This window comes from Solea solea, chromosome 7 (genome assembly GCF_958295425.1).
Source record: "Solea solea chromosome 7, fSolSol10.1, whole genome shotgun sequence".
In the NCBI taxonomy this organism is placed as follows: Eukaryota; Metazoa; Chordata; class Actinopteri; order Pleuronectiformes; family Soleidae; genus Solea; species Solea solea.
The window spans coordinates 1,517,910-1,539,014 of NC_081140.1; the positions used below are offsets into that span (position 1 = coordinate 1,517,910).

A 21,105-nucleotide genomic window follows, 5' to 3' on the forward strand; every position below is an offset into this window, starting at 1 on the left:
CACAGACCCTGTTCAGACCAAATATCCATCATCAGGGACCCGATCATGCAAGCTAGGGTTCAAACTGTCCTGAATGCATCCATTTAAAGGTGGTTCAAAGTTCCTGGTCTCTTACAAAGGAACTTGTGTCGTATTTGTTTCACGTTAAATCAGTCGTAAACATGTTGCTACACTGTGTGTGTGTGTTGCTAACAGTGGCCTCCATGTTTTTTTTCTGGAACGCTGTCACCTCGAGGGTGACGTCACTCCCAGGTGCCGATGGAAAGGACCGCAGCACGTCATGTCGTCATGAGCGTCCCTTTAATTATGACTGCAGATGAATCTGCACTTAAACCTCATTTCTTGGGTTTTTAAACAAAAAAGCAAATGCTTGTTCATTAAGAGTCATTGTGTCTGTGGGAGCATCAACACAGTCAATTTAAAAATGCTGCTCTCTCTTTTCTATTCACTCAAATCCTCGTCCAGGTTCACATTTGTGGTGTCTATATCATCCAGGTCCAAACTGTCCAGATCCAGCACATCCAGGACCTATCAGTGGACAATGGAACATAGTGTAGTTAGGTTAGGGCGTTTATATCTATGTACAAATACAGTATACTGTATATAATTCTTTAAAAATAAAATGCTTTACCTGCTGAATGACATCCACTTTGCATCGCTCTGCTGGGTCTTCAACGTGCTCCTCTGCAGGAGCTTCTGCAGAAGACACAACCTCAGGCTCGTCCTCAGACTTTCCCGTGGACTGGCCCTCGTCTTCTGCTCCTTCCTGTGCTGGTTCTGGCTCTAACAGTGGTTTTGCATCTTCAAATGGGTCTAGCAGTGGATCAGGGACAAATGGGTCTAGCATTGGATCAGGGAAAAGTGGATCTAGCAGTGGATCAGGGACAAATGGGTCTAGCAGTGGATCAGGGAAAAGTGGATCTAGCAGTGGATCAGGGACAAACCTTTTGACTCGGACAGGCTCTTCCAGATCTGTGTCTGTTTTCTCCAGGGAGACAAACTCAGCAGAAGCAGAAACAAGTTCCTCAGTCACAGGAGTTTCTTCTGCTGCCGCTGGTGCATCTAAAGAGATGAAACTTTTTTCCAGCTCGTCATAAACAGACATTTCTGCATCGACTGGGAATTCAACGGCTTCTACTGTGTTTGTTGACGTGGTCTCACGTGGACCGATGGCGTCTGTTTTTTCAGTAATAGCTGCTTCAGAAACACAGGCCACAGCATCAGCATCAGCAGCTGGAGACACGTCGTCCTCCACTGAAGATCGGACATCATTGCCAGGTCTGGATTGTACCACCTCTGGCTCTGTCGGGGGAAAGTCTTCCTCTTCCTCTGTGTCTTCCTCCTGTGGTGCTGATGCAGCCGCCTCAGAGGATTTTGGTTCAACATGCTGCTGTGATGCGGTGACAGGAGAACGTGAAGCTGCTGCTGTGACTGTTTCTTCTTCTGTTGCTGAAAGTGGATCCGTCGTCTCCGCAGCCGCTGCTATCAAGCGTTCATTCATGCTTTCCACCGCGTCCTGTGTACAGAACATAAAGAGTGACCGTTCCATTTTAAAGCAACTATTGTTATTCTGATACAAACTCTGCAGGGTTTAATCCCAATTTAACAGCTTCAGAGTCATCGTGATGGTTACATGTCTGCTGTGGGGAGATTGTGGGGTTTACTGTCTCTTAGTGGGAAACAAGCCTTGCAAGATCAGGGCTGCTGACCCGGAGTCCTCAGTATCAGGAGGTCTTTGTGAAGGTCTTGCTCAACACACACACACACACACAGTAGGAGGAGCTCTGTACAGTTAACGGCCGCTTCAAGTTCCACTTCAATTTACATTTTTTTATATCATTCAATAAATGTTTTAATTTTCTGTTCTACTGGGCTCCCACACCTTGGATGACATCAAATTCAAGGACTTTTCAATGACTTTACAGGACAAAATTCCCTCAAATTCAAGGACCAACGATGCTGACACAGCTTCAGTCAGCCAGAGATCTTGGAATTTGCATTTCCAAAAACATCACGTAATGAGCTTTTTCCAAATTCACAAGCTTTCAAGGATTTCCAGGACCCATGGAAACCCAGGTTCTAAAGAATCTTTACCTTTCTTTACTCTTTCACTGTCTCCCAAAGAACACACTGTGATGTTAGAGGCTAGCAAATCACTCATCACTCCAGAAATACTGTGCTGTGCCAGTCTCAGATGACATAGAGCAATAGGCAGGTTACAGACTCACATTCACACCTATGGTCAATCAAGAGGATGCAATTTCCCTAATCCCCAAAATCTGCATGTGTTAGATTAAGTGCAAACTGTGTATAATCTGACATTCTTGAAGCACCTCACATGGGACCAGCAGGTGCTGCTATTGGCTGTTTTACTACATGTATTCAACATTGGTAGAATGATCACGACTCCAGCACCCACAACAAGAAACCCAAAAAGTGACAGACTTAAATCTCACATCTGTGACCAGACTTATAATTGCTCTTCTGTAAAATAGAAACAAGTATTTGAAGGATGTTGTGTAACGATGCACCTGCGCTGGTTCTCACCTCGGACTCATCGACCTGATCTTTGGGCACAAAATCAGCACATTCCTCACGCACGTTGCGCTCCTCATTGGGCTGGAAAACAAACAAATGTCATCACAAACATGTGTTGGATCAATACTTTCAAGCAGAGGTGTCGACCTGGCAGTGACTCCGCCTCCAATGGATTACACGTGTACCGACCTTAGGGGAGTGAATAGTTTTCTGTTTTTCTGTTTTTATTTATTTGTAAAAAGAAAAAAAATCCCATTTGACATCCATTTGAATTCCAGATTGTGAGGCAACAAAACATGAAAAATGGCGTAACTCATAAAATCGATGCCAGCTTACGTGTATGACGTGTTCAGAACATGTTTGCCACTCTATGGACTTTGGTGTGAGGGATTGAGCAGTAAACACAGCGGTCTAAGGGTGAGATGCAGGGGTAACCACACGGTTAAGGTAATCGTAGACTTAAGAGAACATAGAGTTTAGGAGGTGAGCTTCCGGTGACGTGGCTAAACCCTGTTACTGCTGGTCGCCATGTTGTCCCTGAGCTTTGAGTTCAATGAACTGACTCTGTGGTCGTATGACAGTAAGCGTTCTGATGCACGTCCACTGACCGTTATGAGTGGGTATTCTGCAGCAGGTCTGACTCCGACATGAGTTTCTTTCAGGTATTGCTCAGCCAGCAGGGCTTGCTGGAAGTCTGGGAACAGGTTTCCATACTGGGTGGGGTCAGCCAGCGCACCTGCTGCCTTCTTGTTGACCTTGGACAGACGCTCCCTCCACAGAGTCACCACCCTGGACAAACAGCTCAGCAGTGACGCATAGAGGCAGGGTTATGAAGGACTTGCAGTATATAATGTATGCACAGGAGATATAACCTCACCTTGACACTTGGCTGGGCAGATATGTTCTTGCCAGGAATGCAGCCTCTGGCAACCGGTGTGTTTTGATGAGAAGGTCCAGACATTTGTCCAGTCTGGGCAGATGATGGAAAATAGAATGACATTCAAAAACAAAGACGTTTAGACACACTAAATCCATCCATCCACTCACCGTCCCTGCATGAAGTAGGTGACGAAGGCCACGTTGGTCCCCCCGTCCCTCTCTGCCCGCTCGGCCAGTTTGCCCACCATGTCTGCGTTGCCTGAGGCCGTGGCCAGCAGCAATAACCCCCCGTTATCTTCAGCGTTGTGCAGACACTTCTGGGCCAAGCTGAACTGGCACTTTCTAGTCGCCTGTTCTGCCAGCTGCTTCCATTTCTGCTCAGACTGAAGCACACACACACACACACACACACACACACGTGCCAATGAGACAAAGACACAGGAGAGAGGATAATCACAGGAGGACGGGAAACATGAATGTGTTCACTATCCTGAAAGGTGGGAGTATATAGTCACATGTAAGAGAGGCTGCTGCAGACTAAGGATGGAGATCTGTGAGACAGAGAGTGAGACAGCGGTGGAAAGGATGTGCAGTGATTAAGGACAGAGACAGAGATGTGTTGACCAGGTGAACAGAGTGTGTTGAGAAGAAGGAAGACGTCTTTTAAGGAGCTTAGGGATAAAGGAAATAAGAGAGAGGGGAGGACAGATGGAGGAGAGAGAGTACCTCAGCAAGTACAGAGGATTAGCACAGAGGAAGCGAGGGTGAAGAGTGGAAAGGCAGTTCAGGGCTCGCAAGTCTCACACGATGTCACGTTTTCCCGCCACACATCACGTCACGCTGGAAAAAAATGTATAATATAAGTTTCTCTGGAGGAATACAGAATACATACATCCTGTTCCTGAGCAGTGCTCACTTTAGCAGATACTCCACCTTGTGGCCAAAAGGGGACGCACACCTCTCTGTATGTGCGACTTGTCATCACAGATACAACCAGTAACACAAACCTCTTAACATTTGAAATGAAATCACTTAAAAATATAGAGGAAGGGGGTGTGGCTTATTCTGTTATCATCTCACCTGTTGTTGTTTCTTTTCTTTTAGAAATAACAGTTTGCAGTTGCATCGTCCATTTCAGTCAGGAGGCGACTTTTAGTTGTAATATTTCATTTTTAGATTTTATATCCTGGCCATGCAGACGTTCATCGTTGCATTTGTCTGTTTCAAAGATGTCAAACCCCTAATAATTAGTTAACTGGGAATGCTGTTCATTTCATGCCCGGAACGAATGTTTTCCCAGTTGTTGCACTACTACGGCGTAATGTGAAGGACTGTATACACTGCAGTGTGTGCATGTGGCAAAAGATGCACTTTATTCGTTCATTCAGTCTGAAGATAAAGGAAGACAATTGATGGACTTTTAAGAACAGCAACTTTTAACGTTTTGTTTTATTCCGGCGCTGCGCGTCCTCTTCGTGTTTGGTGTTACGTGCTCATGTGTCCTTGTACTACATTCATATAAACACAGTTCTCACAGCGTGAAGAAGACGGAGAGCAGAAGCAATAAACGCCCGTGTCTCATGTTGTGGAGAGAGTTATAGACAGTCCACAGGAGAGGTGAAGGAGAGAGGAGTGTCAGGGCTGATGTGTGACAGAAGTATAGGGAACAGGAAAGTCTACAAGACGGTCGTGAGACGTGCTATGATCTACGGCTTACAGACAAATAGAGGAGGAGGACCTGGAGAGGACCTGCAGAGGACCTGGAGAGCTGAAGATGCTGACGTTTTTGTCAGGCGTGTCCAGGACAGGATTAAGAACGAGCATATTTGATCAGGTTAAACAGTTTTGGAAATCAATTACGAGAGTCATGGTTGAGATTGTTCAGTCACGTGCAGGGGAGGGCGATATACCCGTAATAAGAGTTACACCAGTATATTTTTGAAAGAGGTATGTAGTTGAGACAATATCATCATACCGGTATATTATATATTATTTTTAACACTATTTAATAAAGCTGACCGCTTCTCTCTGAGCCTACAAGCCTAGTTCAGCTGCTCAGCCACGCCCCTTACATGTACGTACTACGTAGTGTTGTCCCGCCCACTCTACGCATCACAACAGACATTTAAACAAAAACGTGGCGGACACGGTGCAGGTGGAGCGTGAGCAGTTGGTGGCTAAGAACAAGAATAATGTTGCTGTTATTTTAAAAAGTATCGAGATGGAAGAGGAAGTGCACAGAAAAGCTTCATGGGTGTCGTGAAGGAGGACACGAGGACAGTCAGTGTAACAGATGATCCATGATCTGAGGTGACCCCTAAAGGAAGAAGAGATTCCTGCATGTTATAATGTAGATATCCTGATGAAAGGCCACACGTGTGGGTGCGTGGGTTTTCTCCAGGGTTTTCCGGTTTCTTCCCACAGTCCAAAAATATGCAGAGGTTAATTGGACACTCTAAACTGAGCATAGGTGTGAATGGGAGAGTGAATGGTTGTGTGTCTGTAGATGTTGGCTCTGTACTGGACTGTTAACCTGTCCAGGGTGCACTGCAGCTGGGATGGGCTCCAGCTTCCCCCCACCACCCTCTTGTGGAGGATAAAGGGGCAGACAATGAATGAATGTGTGTGTGTGTGTGCTCTGACCTCTGACTCCTCAGCGAGCTCATAGGCCATCTCCAGCTCTCCCAGCTGCAGAGCGAGCTCAAACTTGTGATCTGGGTCCGTGGTCACGGCCAGAGCCTGCTGTCTGAAACCCTACACATCACAAGCACACACAAGGACAAGGAAGGCACGACCCTGAGGTCAGAACAAACTGGTTCCCCCAACAACGTATTGGCGTTTCAAGCAGAAAAGGACTTCCACGAGGCAAACACACCTGTTTCTCCAAGAAGTTGGCTACCCTGGTCCTCTGCTCCTTGGGGATTGAGGGTAGAACCTTGCTCGCATGGCTGAAGTCCCTTCTCATGACAGCAGTCTGGTATTCCAGCACAGAAAGCAGCAAGCAGTAGCTGGCAATGCTCAGGTTCTTGTCCCCGAGGTAGAGACGGTTGTCAGAGGGGATATAACCAAGAAGATACATGACCCTACACCACAAAAACAAACAGGCAGCGTCTTTGAGAATAGTTTACGGCATTGAATCTAAATCACAGGGGAGAAACAAAGGAGATTCAGAGCACAGCTTATGTGGAGGATAAAGCCAAAGATGGATTTTTTAAAGATCAATCACTGTACTAAACATCATAGCACACAGGAGTTGTTGATCCACTTACCTTAAACTTACAAACTTACCAAATGAGGAAGCAATAAACGGCCAACATGTTTCCAACACTCTTTAAATGCTTTGCAGAACAGCTGTGATATTTAACATCAGGTTTACCTTTGAAAATGCACATGAATAATCAACCTTTAAGGTCTTTGAATCCTCCTCCATCCTCCTGCTAATACTTCATAATAAAAGCCTTGTTGAAACATGTATTTATGAAAACAGGGAACACAAATCCTGCAGATGCTTTACTTAAAAACCAGGGCAGGACATAATGTGACAGATAAAGGCGTTGGCGATTGGTGACGTCGTGTGTCGTGTAGTCGTGTGTCACGCTGCTCCCTCACGTCTTCAAACTCAACGTTTTGTTGTGGTTTGGACTGAGCGAGTGATCCGTAACAGCAGAAATGACAGAATGTGTGTTTAAAGGGTAACAAAACCTCCTCTTCTGAGGGTAACTCCGCCCCGTGGGCTGAGAGAGGAAGAGGAAGAGGAAGAGGAATCATGTCATTAATTGCAAAATACCTGTCCAGGTGAGCAACGGTGACGATCTCTCCTCCAACATAATAGTTGAGTCTTTTCACAGAGTTGGTGTATATGAAGCAGTCTCCCACCCACACTCCTGTCTTTACCCTGTCTGGCACCTCCCCCAGCACCTGGTCAACAAACCAGCACAAGAGACATGTGAATAAGAAATGGAAACAACAAAGAACTTATGTTGTGTTGCATGTTTGAATTATTTCCTTTCAAGTTCTCAAACATAATTATCAGTAAAATTGTCAGTCGCATCAACCGCTCCCTTCTTTACTGTCCTTAACTATTCATTGACATGAAAAACACACAGTTCTAATAATGTAGAACACTTTTACTTTTTTAATATAATTTACACTTCATTATTATTATTGTTATTATTATTATTATTATTATTATTATTAATAATAATAATAATAATAATAATAATAACAATAACAATAACAATAACAATAACAATAATAATACTTCAAGTAAATTTGAGGCTGTAGTGTGTGACTTTTAAACAAATGGTTGGTACATTCAAACCATTGTCAAATGAGCTGACAAGACAAGGTTCATGAATTGTCCCTGAGACTCAAGTTCTCCTAAACATGAGTGAGGTCGTGAGTTACTAACACAAACCTTAAAAAGACCATGGCTGGAAACATGACCCATGACAACATGACCCTATCACACACACCCACACACACACACTGTTGTTGTGATCATGTGATCTACATGCATCCAACACACAGAGCCCACATGATCACAACAGGCGCTGCTGGATAGAAGAGCTGGAGCGGAATGGACTGTTGCATCAGAGGTTTTAGAGGCAGTCCCATATAATCTGGCTGGTATCGGACCGATATCAGATATCAATCTCGGATCGGGACATCCCTACTCTCTGGTACCCCATGGGAAGGGTGCCAAAAATGGAAACGGTAGGGGCTGGTTATTTTGTATACGTACCAAACCAAACCATTCCACTTGTAGGAAACCTGCTTTTATTATTAATGAACCATTGCCCTTTATAACAGACAGGAAATACATCTGACCTCAAAGGCGTCCTCTAGGCCATCATCAGTCATGTTTTCCTTGGATTCCAGGGCTGCTGACACCCTCTCCGACAGATAGCGGAGCACAAAGAAAGACTCGTCTGCAGCGATGCACACTAGCTCTCCAGATTCAGACCAGAAGATCTAGTGACAGGAGGAAGGCAAGCGTTTCTAAGAGCGCCGGAGCGATGTGCATATTAGCAGCTGTAAGGATGGGACTCAGTGACTCACATGTTTGGGTTGGATCTCAATGCGGCGGACGAGGTCGCCACTCTCCCAGTCATAGAAGACTAAGCTGTTGTGGGACCTCACTCCTAGAAGGAAGCCGCCAAAGATACCTGTGGGACCACGGAGGGCGCTGTATGTATGCATGTATCCACAGATTATTGTCAGATTAACAAACACAACAGGAAACAACCAAACTCACCTTCAGCACCAAGGTGTGGTTTCAAAGTCTTCTTCTCTTTGAAGTTCTTAAAGAGTTTGACTGTGCTGTTTCCGTCCTTTATGGCATATCTATACATTTAATGCATATAGTTACATATAGCTGAGGACAACAAAGGTAGTTATATAATAGTGCAGTCAATGTTGGACTGGGCGGAGCCCCCTGTGGACCTTTACCAAAAGACACGACACTCTCTGACCTACTTTTGCCTCTCTTCACCCTCCCACACACACACACACACACACACACACACACACCCACACACACACATACACACACACAGAGGTTTACACAGCTTCTCTTCTGAGGACACTCCATTGACTTCCATTCATTTGGACAGATCTTAATCCTAACCATCTCCATAACTTGTTAATGCTTAACCCTAACCTGCTCAAAATTCAAATCTTAGCCCTAAAATGAACTAGAGTCTCAGAATTGACTTTCTGCATCATTAGGACCAGGTTTTGGTCTCCATGAGGGCTACTGGTCCTGACAAAAAGGGTCCTAAAGCAGTAAACAAATGCTTTTGCCAGTGATTATTGAGAATAGTCTATTTTTACTCTTTACAAGAAAGTATGTTTCTATTGCGCTCTCCCTGGACTGATATGGCAGCATCATAGTCATGTCATTCTGGGGTCAATGTGGCAGCCTGACATCGTTCTCTCTAAAGCACATACAGTAAAATCATCACATGAGCTGAGGGTTTTATTAGAGCCTAACACAGGCAGGACACCTGGACAGTGTCAGCCCTTAGCTGAACTGGCTGGACTGGCACAAGATCACCAGTCCAGCGCTGCTTTAAAGTGTCTCGGACGTACTGTGAGGAGTCATGAGCCCAGACAAACTCCTGAGCTGAACCAAAGCTCTTGTTCCTCAGCGCCACGGCCGTGTAGATGATGTACTCTCCGTCTCCACACACCACAACAAACCTGCAAGTTCACAAAAGAGTGCACAACCGGTGAGGTTTGAGAATGTTAGAGACACACTGTCCCGAGAGATGTCTGCTCTGGAAGTGATGAGGGAGGACTTTGTTTATGCCGTCAATGACACAGTTATGCTGTGTTCCATTTATATCTCAGCTCAAAACTGGGAATGACAAAAACCCTGCACGTCTCTGCTCGAGACGTCAGAAGAAAGCATGGGATCCCAAGTTAGCCATTGTTAGCAATAGCAGTCGGAAACAATGCTCTATATCACGGGTGTCAAACGTATGGCTCGTGGGCCAGGACCGGCCCACCACAGGGTCCAAATTTTTAAATTTACTACTGTGTTTTTCAGTTCCGGATACCTGTGTCTAAATGTTTTGTGCCTCTGTAGATCCACTGTTATCTGAAAGTTGTTTTGCACGTGTGTAAATGTTTAATCTGCACTTATTTCTAATATGTTTTGTGAAAAAGATAATTCTTGTTGTTTATAGGTTATTATGCTTTTTTTTATTTTACTGGTCTGGCCCAACTGTCCAGGGTGTACCCTGCCTATCGCCCCATGTAGCTGAGATTGGCACGGCACCCCCCCGCGACCCTCTGGTGGAGGATAAAGTGGTAGATGATGGATGGATGGATGGATGGATGGTCTGGCCCAATTGAGGCTGTATGTGGCCCCTAAACTAAAATGAGTTTGACACCCCTGCTTCCGTCACATGTCTGTGACTTTCATGTCTATTAGGTCACGTTTTTGTGGATCAGACACCAGACCAGGAAGTCTGCATATACAAGTAAATGTGTTCCCGTATGGGCGGTGTCGGATCACTTTTCAGACTGGCATGTTTACATGTTTTTATTTTTATTCCTTTTATTCCGATTACTTGTGTCCATGTAAACGTGGCTCCTGCTCGCCATGTGCGTACGTCATACAACCACATTAAAATAATAGTTACAATTTAAGTGCTATATTCAATGACTTCCTCCTCTAACTTCAAACACTGACACGGATCATTTCTCTGCGTGTGTCTCACCTGCCGTTGGGGCTGTGCTGCAGAGTCTGAGGGTAAATCTCACAGCTGCCCATGTCTTTCACACCCAGCGACAGCCGCTCTCCATCCCGGATCTCCGACCCTGCCATGGTCTTGAGATTGGCCAGCTGCACTTCAGAATGCCGCGCCCACAGGATCTTCCCACTGGAGTCCATGGACATGGCCGGCTCTTCCCGACCCAGCTGAGACGGACAGAAGAAGAAGCGGGAGGACAGAGAGGTCACACTCTGGGGATTTGTGGACGTTAACCTAAAGTGCAGTTGTTACAGTTTATTATTGTTTATTAAACCGGGGGTTCTCAGGAGCCCACTGCCTGGACCTAGAAGTGAAAGGTTGTAAAGATTATCCCTCTTAACTGCAAACAAACTAAATACAAGGATTTTGTTGTTTTGGCTGTAGGACACATCGTACAGCAGTCTATGGAAATGTGTTACGAACTCTCACAAAGCTTGGACCCAAATGCACGAGCATTATATTATATTGTATTATCTAATTTTTCTTTTAAAGAGCTTTAGTGACTCCTTAAAGGGCTCAAAAAAAAGCTCAATGCTAAGCTAAACTTGACCTTAAATAACTGAGAAACAAACAAAAACACAAAAAAGATCTTCTTTGTTTGTTCAGAACCTGAAGCTGCACAGACGCTGACAACACACGTAAGACGCTCTGGCAACAGGAAACGGGAGAAGGGAGAAGGGAGTGAGGGTGAGGAGCACCAGGTGAAAACCATCAGGGAATCAGGCGAGACACAGAACAAGGCGGACAAGCTGCTCACAGGAAGTAGAAAAAAACCCCTACCAAAATAAAACACTGAACTAAAAGCAGCTCACACAAGTGACGGTGCATGTAGAGAACACTGAGACACCCCTCTGAGAAACAGAACAGTATATACAAGAGAACAGTGTACCTTGATTAAAGTGCTGCCTTCATCGTAGCCCAATGCCACACTGTTGGAGCCAGGTTGGCCACATATGCACCAAACCCTCTCCATGCCATACATGAGTGTGTTTTCCAGTCGGTATGTGTTGGAGTGCCACACTCTGACGGTGCCTGACAGAACACACAGCTCAAAGTAAAGGAAGATGCACATGATCTGTGTGTGTGTTGTGTTTTCCTGCTATTTCTCATGTTGTTGGGACAAAAATCAATTGTTCCATTTTAAGGGGAAGACGTGCTGTATAGTATAGTAGTTATGGATGAGGGTCAATGTAATGTCCGCTGAAGTCATGTGACGGAAACCTGACTGTGTGTGTGTGTGTGTGTGTGTGTGTGGTTCTTACAACCCACCGTCCTCAGCACCAGTGAGGATGAACGGCATCTCGGGGTGGAAGCTGACGCAGGTCACGTTCTGGGTGTGACCCTCCAGTGTCTGGACACAAGTTTTGTTCTAGTAGATAAAGACACACATACGCACATACACACAGAGTAAGAGAGAGAAACAAGACGACACAAGTGCTATATGAATACAGACCCTTTTTATATGCATGTGATATATAGGGTTTGTATTGGATTGTATCAGATTTGACATTTCTCTCTGTCCGATATTTAATCCAGTGATTCTGACCAGGTTTAAGACACTGAGAGATAGTCCTGTCCTTAGGTCACATAGATGGTTTGTGAGGACTGTGCAGTTGGACAGATATGACATGCTCCACGGATACAAGATGATGCATTTGAAATGCACTTAGGCTGGATATGTGGTGACTTTGAGGGAGGCGGAGTTGTTCATGTTCAAATGTTGACTGAGTGCTGTTAGACATGCCAGAAAGATAAGGACTGCTTTAAGACAGGGGTGTCAAACTCAAATGACCTGGGGGCCAATGAGCATCTAGTCTGGTCAAGCGGGGGCCGAGGAAAAAAAGTGGAAAAACAAAAGATTTTCATTATGATATGAGACAGAATTGCAAAGTAAAAGTGCTTGTTTTGTTATAAAATGATTCACAATAAAAACATATTTATGATGCACAAAAACGGAGAATTCAATTGAAAATTTTGCAAATAATGACGAGGATAATTGTGATTAAAACAGCTTAAATATATGTAATTTCATGTTGAGTGTAATACTTTTAATAAAGCAATGATTACAATTATTCGGAATAAAGGAATAAGACATTGGGTTGTAATCATTGCTTCTCATCCTGAGGTTCTGCCTCATTAGGAATAAATGATTCCTAATGAGGCAGAACCTCAGGATTATGACTTAAAACATCCTTAGGTTAAGGGTAGGGTTAGGCATTAACAGTGTTCAGAGCCGTCGTTCCTTCTTCAATGCAACGTTACTCTTCCCAGATTGAACAGTGACACTCAGCTTCAAAGTAACGAGTATTGTATAAAAGTATGAACTGATTATGGTTAATGTTACAAATGAATGGAAGTCATTTTATGGAAGTGCAGTGTCCTAAGAAGAATAGTGTGTGTGTGTGTGTGTGTGTGTACCTGATAATCCCAGATTTTAACAAGGCAATCGTCAGCACCAGATATGAGGTAGGGCTTGTCTCCCCCGCTGTAGTAATCCACACAGTTGACTCCCTTCCCATGGCCCTCCAGGGTAAAGTTAGGAGTCCTGGAGCCCAACTGCCACACCTGCAGCACGTGGTGTGGACATAAGTGACATAATAAGTGAAAAATAACCAACGACTGATCCTGTAATTCATGAGTAATAGACGTTTATTATTTATTTATTAAAGGGGGATATGACAGACACACAGTGTAGGACTGTTTGATGAATAGTGAATAAAAACAGTAGTAGTAGACTCAGCCACATAAATCATCACATCACTAAATCAGCCTTTTATCATCTGAAAAACATGGCACGAATGCAGAGTGAGACCTGTAAATGGTGTCTTTACAGGTCTCACTCTCACTCAATCAAGCAGCTGCAGCTCACCCTGAATGCTGCTGCCAGAGTTCTGACCAACAGCAAGAAAACCTGTCCTGTGTGTCAAAGGATGGAGTTTAAAGTCCAGTTACTGGTCTACAAGTCCCTGAATGGTCTTGGGCCTAAATACATGTCAGAGGTGCCCGCTCAGGTCACCAGGGACAGGTTTACTCAGCGTCCACAGGGTCTTCACCTGTGGAACAAGCTCCCTGAACACCTGAGGCGTGAGGTGTGTTTCAATCAGGGTGGAAAACATTCTTGTTTACTGCAGCTTTGTGAAACTAACAATTTTAACCTCTTTAACTTTCACATCTGCTTGTCTCCTTGATTTTAAACTGTTTAATTTTTTAATTTCTCTAATTTATTATTTAAATGATTTAGTTTTAATTGCCTCTGTAAAGCACTATGAATTGCCTTGTGTAAGAATGGCGCGATACACATAAACATACTCCCCACCATCCTCTGTGATGATGACAGTACTACTACCATCCCTGTTTATTGTTACTTCCTTATTCATTCAAACTGGATCAACAACACTGCATTGTTTGTGTCCTGTGGTAACTTTCCTACGTGTGTGAGTAAGTGTGCACTAATGCAAACCACAGGAAGTGAGGACATGTGGCTTAGAGCTGAAACGATCAATCAATTATTAATCATTACTAAATGAATCGACAACTATTTTCATAATTGATTCATCGGTTCAAAGCTTTTTTCATGATTAAAACAAGATTTACGATTGTTTAAGCTTCTTAAATGTGAATATTTTCTTCATTTCTTTGCTCTGAGAACAAAGAAATCATTACAAATGAATCATTTTGAGACATTTGAGAACATCATTATTTCCAGGTTTGACGAACATTTTCTAAGGTTTTCTGATATTTTATGGACAAACGATTAATCGAGACAATAATCGACACATGACAATGACAATGAGCGCGACGTCCGACACAAGAATCAAACCAAACAATGGTGAACTGTAAATCAGTTAAAAAGACTTCAAATCCAGAAAATATGTGTTAATCTCATTTAACACGTTTAACATGTCTAAAAATCTCAATATCATGCAGGAAGTACTGAATAAATCATTCGAATTAATGATTCAGTACACTGAAAAGAACTGGTTTGCCTGTGACTAGTTTGTGTGTGTGTGTGTGTGTGTGTCTACCTTGACAGTTCTGTCCAGAGAGGCACTTGCAAACTGGTTGTTGTCTTTGGGGTTGAAGATGACCTGCATAACATAGTGGCTGTGTCCCTCAAACACCTGACAACATTCCCACTTCCTGTCCCAGTCCCACAGCTTGATCAACATGTCGTCTTAAAAACACACACAGAGTGACGATGAACGTTTAGCTTCATGTATAAAGTCAAATACTGCGTTTTTAGATCCTGACGCTTGTGTGTGCGCTTGTTTCCTACCACTGCCGGAGAGGACGTAGGGCTGTGTGGGGTGGACGACGATGGTGCGGATGTAGTCAGCGTGAGCCTCGAACATGTGCACTCGCTCAAACGTGTTGTAATTAAACACTCGAATGTGATTATCATCCTGGGGAGGGACACAGAGAGTGATGAACACACAAGAACTCTCCTCATTACTCATGGATACAACTCCATTACTTCACTTTTAAAGGGACAGTTGAAGCAGCCTGACACACACAGTAGAGGCTCATTGTCACTGAAAGCATGACAACAGGAATACAAAGAAAAACACACATTTAAGCTCACCTAATGGAATCTAAGTCTGCTTATATGTAAAATATGTTCACTTTATCGTGCCACTGCACAGCCTTCACTGTTCACAACAGAAAAGCTTTGATTTTAAATCACAGCACAGAGGTTTAGTTCAGTTCAAATGGTTTTTTTGTGATTAGTGTTTAAAAAGCGACGTGCCACACGGTGCAATGATAAACACGACAACTGAAATTCTGCGCTGGCCGATTCTAAACCTTTAGATATCGGTACTGGAGGCGTACCTAGCTTTTTTACAAGGAATTTGGTGTATGAGAGTGAGCGGTTCACCAAAATCAGTGTAGTGAACATATTCTCCAGTTTTTGTTAAGTGTTAAAAATCAGTTGTTGTTTTTTTATTGATTCTGATCCCTTCTGATGGAAGACGGGAAGATTGGTCATCAATCTTTATTTGAAGTCCAGACAGGACATTCAAAACTGCTATAATTGTAAATTGAGTAAAACTCAATCTCATGAGCAAGGGAATCAAACTGACTTTAATGAGATAAATATTTAAGTGTCATTTTTTAGATTAGGGCAATATCCTTTATCATATCATTTGATGTTGCTATATATCACAATATAAATCAAATCAGTATTTCTGTAAGGCTGGCCAATAGGGCCTATAAATAATATCTAGGTATTTTTAGTCTATGTCACGTTATGTAAGATCTATGGGGATAAAAAGCACAGGTTGTTTCCTTTTAAGAGTGGAGAGTGACGATACACTGTAAAATAAAATATCTACTGTTTGTCATCTGTATTACATGATAAAAAATAGGCTTCAAATTAAAAAGTAAAATAAAAGTGACTATTTAAAAATATAAAATATGTAAAATGTAATTTATAACATTTTTGGGGTATTTTTTTGATTATCAACGTAACAGCCTTTAAAACCAGGAAAAGTCAGATACCTTCTCACGATAGTGGCGTATCCAGACTCTTATCTCATCTCTTATCTTGTCTCATGTCACCATTAGGGATGCGCGATATATCGGCATTAATATCTGCATCGGTCCGATGAGTAAAACTGCGCCGATTTTAACAACCGATGTTTATACCCGTCGAGATGTTGTTTGTGTATGTGTGTCGGAAGGTGGAGGCCATGTGACAGTGTCAGTGACGCAGCACAGGACTGTGGTGTGTTGAACTGAAGAGGAGAGAAAATGTCATTATTTTGATTCATGTTCATGTTTGTAATTGATGATCCAAACTTTCTCAGTGAGTTGAGGGAGTTAAACTGTACTTTAATTTAGTTACACACTTGCTCCAAGTGGTAAAGGTTTCTAAAAACCTTTACCACTTGAAGTTGGTTACTTGTGTTGTAGGGTAGCCCCGTAACCTTGTTATTTGGAGGTAAGACATTCAAAAATTCAGCTTGCATGATTTTCAGTCTGTACAAAATGTTATCATCTCAGAAACTTTAAAAAGAAAAAATGATATATCAATATCGGTAGATATCGGTTATCGGCCATAACAGCAATATTAATATCGGATACCGGTATCGGCCTAAATGTTCATATCGGTGCATCCCTAGTCACCATGCAGACATAATATGGATGTCTTGCCCAGTCCTAATCCAGATGTACTACGACTGACTAAAAAGGACTTGAAATGTACCTCCAGTGGGAATCAAGTACTTACTGATCCAGCAACGACCCAGTTTTTCCTGATTACAAACCGGGCCACTCTGACAGGCAGCTCACACACCTCAAAGGTTTTCACCATCATCTACATTCAGAAAACCAAAAACACAAAGGTTATCAATACACGGTAGGAGTGACTTATGAAGCGCTGCATTGTGTGAGTCTGACCTGTGTCTCATGGTTCAAGACCACCATGCTGCCACTGTAAAGGCTGAGCAACATCCATGGCTCAGTGGGGTGCAATTCCACACTCTTCACCCGGTCTGACCGAGTCGTCAGCTTCCGCTTGATGTCCATCCGCTGAGGCTGAGGTGGAGAGTGAGAGAAAGAAAGCACAGAAACAAGAAGATGACATTAAAACAAGGGCAGACAAAGCCTTGAGCTGAGAGGGCCCCCCCAAAACATGCAGAAGTTACTCTAAATTGGCCGTAGGTGTAAATGAATGAGTCAATGAGTGTGTGCTCCAGTCATGCAGGAAGTACAGAACCGATCGTCTCAATGAAATGATTCTAATGATTCAGTCCATGGAAAAAAACTGCTTTAAAAGTCACTCGTCACTCGTTTGTGTGTGTGTGACGCGTCTAAAACAAAGTCACGGCAGTTTCATGCAGCCGTGCTTTGATGACCCCGCCCACGTTGAGGAGGTACTCTATTGTAATGGAAACTAACCAAACCGTGTAGATTCAAGCCGTGCCATACCGGTACCATGTAGTGGAAAAGCACCATAGACCCTTTCATCATAAAGTTTGGGGTCAAAAAACGTCACAACAGGTATGTCCACAGTCCTCCACCAAATAATTCTGAATATGTTCTTTCGTTGCCTTTGAAAATGAGTTACCACGAACAATACCTAAATAAATTAGTCCTAGCCGACGGCAATAGATGATATTAGCAATTTGCCAGATGTCCAGAGGCCAACTATTCACTCTTACCTCATAGATAAAGCTAGCTCGTACACGCGAGGAAGTCTATGCGCATACAAGTCTTACAAGGAACGTTTACTTGTCAGCGCGCTAGCCGGGCCGGCAGCTAACTACACGCTAGCTACGTCCAAGACCACAACATAACTTTAGGCAGCATAGGTTTCATACAGGCTTTTCATCGTAATCTAACAGAAAGAGCTGATAAATGCTAACATACATGAAAGGAAGTGAGCGCTACAAACACGAGCCTCTTCACCCCAGTCTTCTCTTTCTAATGCTTGGAGCCACAGACCATGTCTTTTTTTTTTCTGCAGGGATTCTGAAGAACTTGACACCATTGCTGGTTTTATTTTCACCGCCAACTACTGGACTGTTAATGGTACACGTTACACGTTAATGGTACGAGTGTGTTTTCTGACCCCACATTTCTGTGACGTAGCTCTCAAAAGGGTCTATATGTCTGCTGGGATTGGCACCAGCTGCCCTGTGACCTTCCTGTTTAGGATAAAGCAGTAAATGACGATGATAAGCAGACCAAACCATGTCCAATCTTGTGGTGTTTTTTTGCGTTTGCTCATGCCGGTTTTTAAAAATGGCGGGTTTGATTCTAGTATTGTTTTTAGTGTTTTAGTATTTTCAGTATCATGATCTTCACCAGTGCAGGTACCGATAGAGCACCGGGTACCAGGTACTATCCCTAATGGAAAAGCAAACAACAAGGAGAGTCGAGTCAAGTAACTTGGAAAATGCAATTTGATGCACTACCAAAATCATCAGCGTTACTATCCATCCATTTTTTTACTGCTTTATCCTCAATTTAATATTGCATGTTTTTTGGACTGTGGGAGGAACCCGGAGAACCCGGAGGAAACCCACGCACACACGGGGAGAACATGCTGCAAAGGCAAGAGCGCTAACCGCTACCGCAACCGTGTGGCCCTATAATACTCAGTAGTTATACCTAATGAGGAAGTGAAAGTAAAACTAGTTGAAGCCTTTCTTCATCTTATAACTTGTAGGACTGAACATATTTACTAGTTATACCTGTTGCATTAAATGCTAATGAAGAGGCAGGTCAGGGGCAGGATTCAAACCCTCCTATTGGCTCTGCAGGTGGAACTCCATCCATTGTTTGATGTTTTCATCATGTTACATCTGAATCCAAACCTGGGACTGATGTCACCCCCCGAGTTTATCATGTTCCAGTAGAGTCAGAAGTCAGAAACGCAGATGTGTCCGGGGCTAGCTATTGTTAGGAATCCTGAACCAGTCACTCTGCATAAACAGCGTTGCAACATACAGGTCTACATACAGGTCCGTCACGAGAAGGCAAGCAAACCAAGCAATTGCTCAGGGCCCCAAGACAACGACTGGTTATGAATAAAATGCAATGACAAACTGTGTGAGCGCCCCCTTTGAAAGTCAATGCAGTAACAAGCCTTTGGGGCAGCCCGTGGCCAAGTGGAAAGGGAACTTGACTTGTAACCGGAAGGTCGCTGGTTCAAATCCCCACCCGGCCAAAAAAAAGGGCTGGGGTACCCCTGAGCAAGGTACCTAACTCCCAATGCTCCCCGGGCGCTACTCATTGCAGCAGCCCACTGCTCCTAATTCTAGGATGGGTCAAATGCAGAGAATATCAGTCAGTCTGAGACTGAGAGTAATTTCCCTAAGGGGATTAATAAAGTATCTAAAATTAAAAATTAAAGTGCAATGACACTGTTATCAGGATCCCCCTCAAGGGGGCCCCTTTCACTGATAGCAGCCAGGTGGCTTGGGGATCCATTTTGCTTGGGGCCCCCAAATTCCTTCAAACAGCCCTGTCTACATACAATCCACAGTATGTGTACAGCTGATAGTTGATAGTTGATAGTTGTCGATTTACTGTGAATCGACAACTATTTTGATAATCGATTCATCGGTTCAAAGCTTTTTTCATGAGTAAAACAAGATGTTTAAGCTTCCGAAATGTGAGTATTTTCTTCATTCCTTTGCTCTGGATAACAAATACATCATTAAACATGAATCATTTTGGTTCGTGGACAGAACAAGACATTTGAGAACATCATCATTTCCAGGTTTGACGAACACCGATCAACATTTTTTCAGGTTTTTTGACTTTTTATGGACCAAACGATTCATGGAGAAAATAATCGACAGATTAATATTCTGTAGGATGTGATCGTGTTCAATAACATGCTGTTTCACAGGGGTTTTGGGATGTTTATAAAAGGGGCGTGTCTGTTGATAGGCATACTCCACACTGACTGTGTCCTCAACACTTATAATGCAGCACCGTCTCATTTATCCACTGAAGGCTACTGTTAAACACAAACTGTTGTTGCACATGGTTGCTGCTTAACCACATGACTTTTTTTTTTTTACTTTACCACATGAGTGCAGTTGAAAGACACGAGATAATTAGACAACAGCAATATAAAAAATAAACATGAACCTAAAGTGAAGTAGTTCCGCCTACCATGTTGTCTCTGTGGGTGACCGGCCTCGGTGCTGACCTGTCGGGATCCTCAACTCAATCTCAACTCAATCTCAGCTCAACGAACTTTGGCGACAGTGACCAAGAAAGCACACAATCGTAGAAACAATGTGATTTCCGCTTTGGATTTTCACAATAAATCTGAAAGGACTTCGCCTCGCTTCGTTTTTCATTAAAATGTAATCTAATTATCTGGCTCCGTTTTATTTATTTTAGAAACGTTTAACTTCTTTTTTTTTATCAATTCGTGCATTTTAGTCTATTTTCTGAAACCATAGTATTGTCATTACAGGAGATCAGTGATGGAAATCAAGAACTGTGGAGGGCAGCATTACACCTTTGAGTGTACAGCGTGACAAAGACTACTTACAGAAAAATAAGCTCTATATAAATAGTGTGACTGCTTGAGATTACACAGGACTTTACATTCCACCGTCTCCTCACTGCACCAGGTCACACTGACCTGTTTTTAACTAAAATCTCGATTACACCTGACTAGATTTATATTTTAGAATGCATAATGCATGTACGTGTGTTGCTGTACAATGTTTATATCAAAGTGTTTTCCAAAATCTCGTTTACTTTCATGTTTCGAAATCGGACACTTATTTTGAAGGGTAAAAAAAGCATTATCCGGTTTACACGTCCCTGTCACTGTCCAACGTGACGCAGCTGAGAGTCTGGCGACGTGGATCCTCAACATCCTGCAGCGCTTCCTGTTGCAGCTGCAGTGGCAGAACAGGTTCTACCTGTCCAGGTACTGCGCTGCAAAAACAAC

General features: G+C 43.3%; 1 protein-coding gene across 1 annotated transcript; it reads right to left on the minus strand.

The window, feature by feature from the left end:
• Positions 1 to 229: 229 nt before the first annotated feature.
• On the minus strand, positions 230 to 20,417 carry LOC131463063 (coatomer subunit beta'-like). Its single transcript, XM_058634719.1, has 22 exons — positions 20,310 to 20,417; positions 17,079 to 17,216; positions 16,909 to 16,995; positions 14,956 to 15,082; positions 14,705 to 14,853; positions 13,098 to 13,244; positions 11,949 to 12,048; positions 11,569 to 11,711; positions 10,647 to 10,846; positions 9,511 to 9,621; positions 8,675 to 8,763; positions 8,479 to 8,585; positions 8,248 to 8,391; positions 7,205 to 7,335; positions 6,293 to 6,500; positions 6,061 to 6,171; positions 3,586 to 3,800; positions 3,416 to 3,508; positions 3,147 to 3,327; positions 2,548 to 2,619; positions 632 to 1,516; positions 230 to 528 (listed from the first exon to the last, which is right to left on the minus strand). The coding sequence occupies exons 1-22, from the start codon at positions 20,310 to 20,312 to the stop codon at positions 442 to 444; spliced, it is 3,528 nt and encodes a 1,175-aa protein (XP_058490702.1). The 5' UTR covers positions 20,313 to 20,417; the 3' UTR covers positions 230 to 441.
• Positions 20,418 to 21,105: the final 688 nt, after the last annotated feature.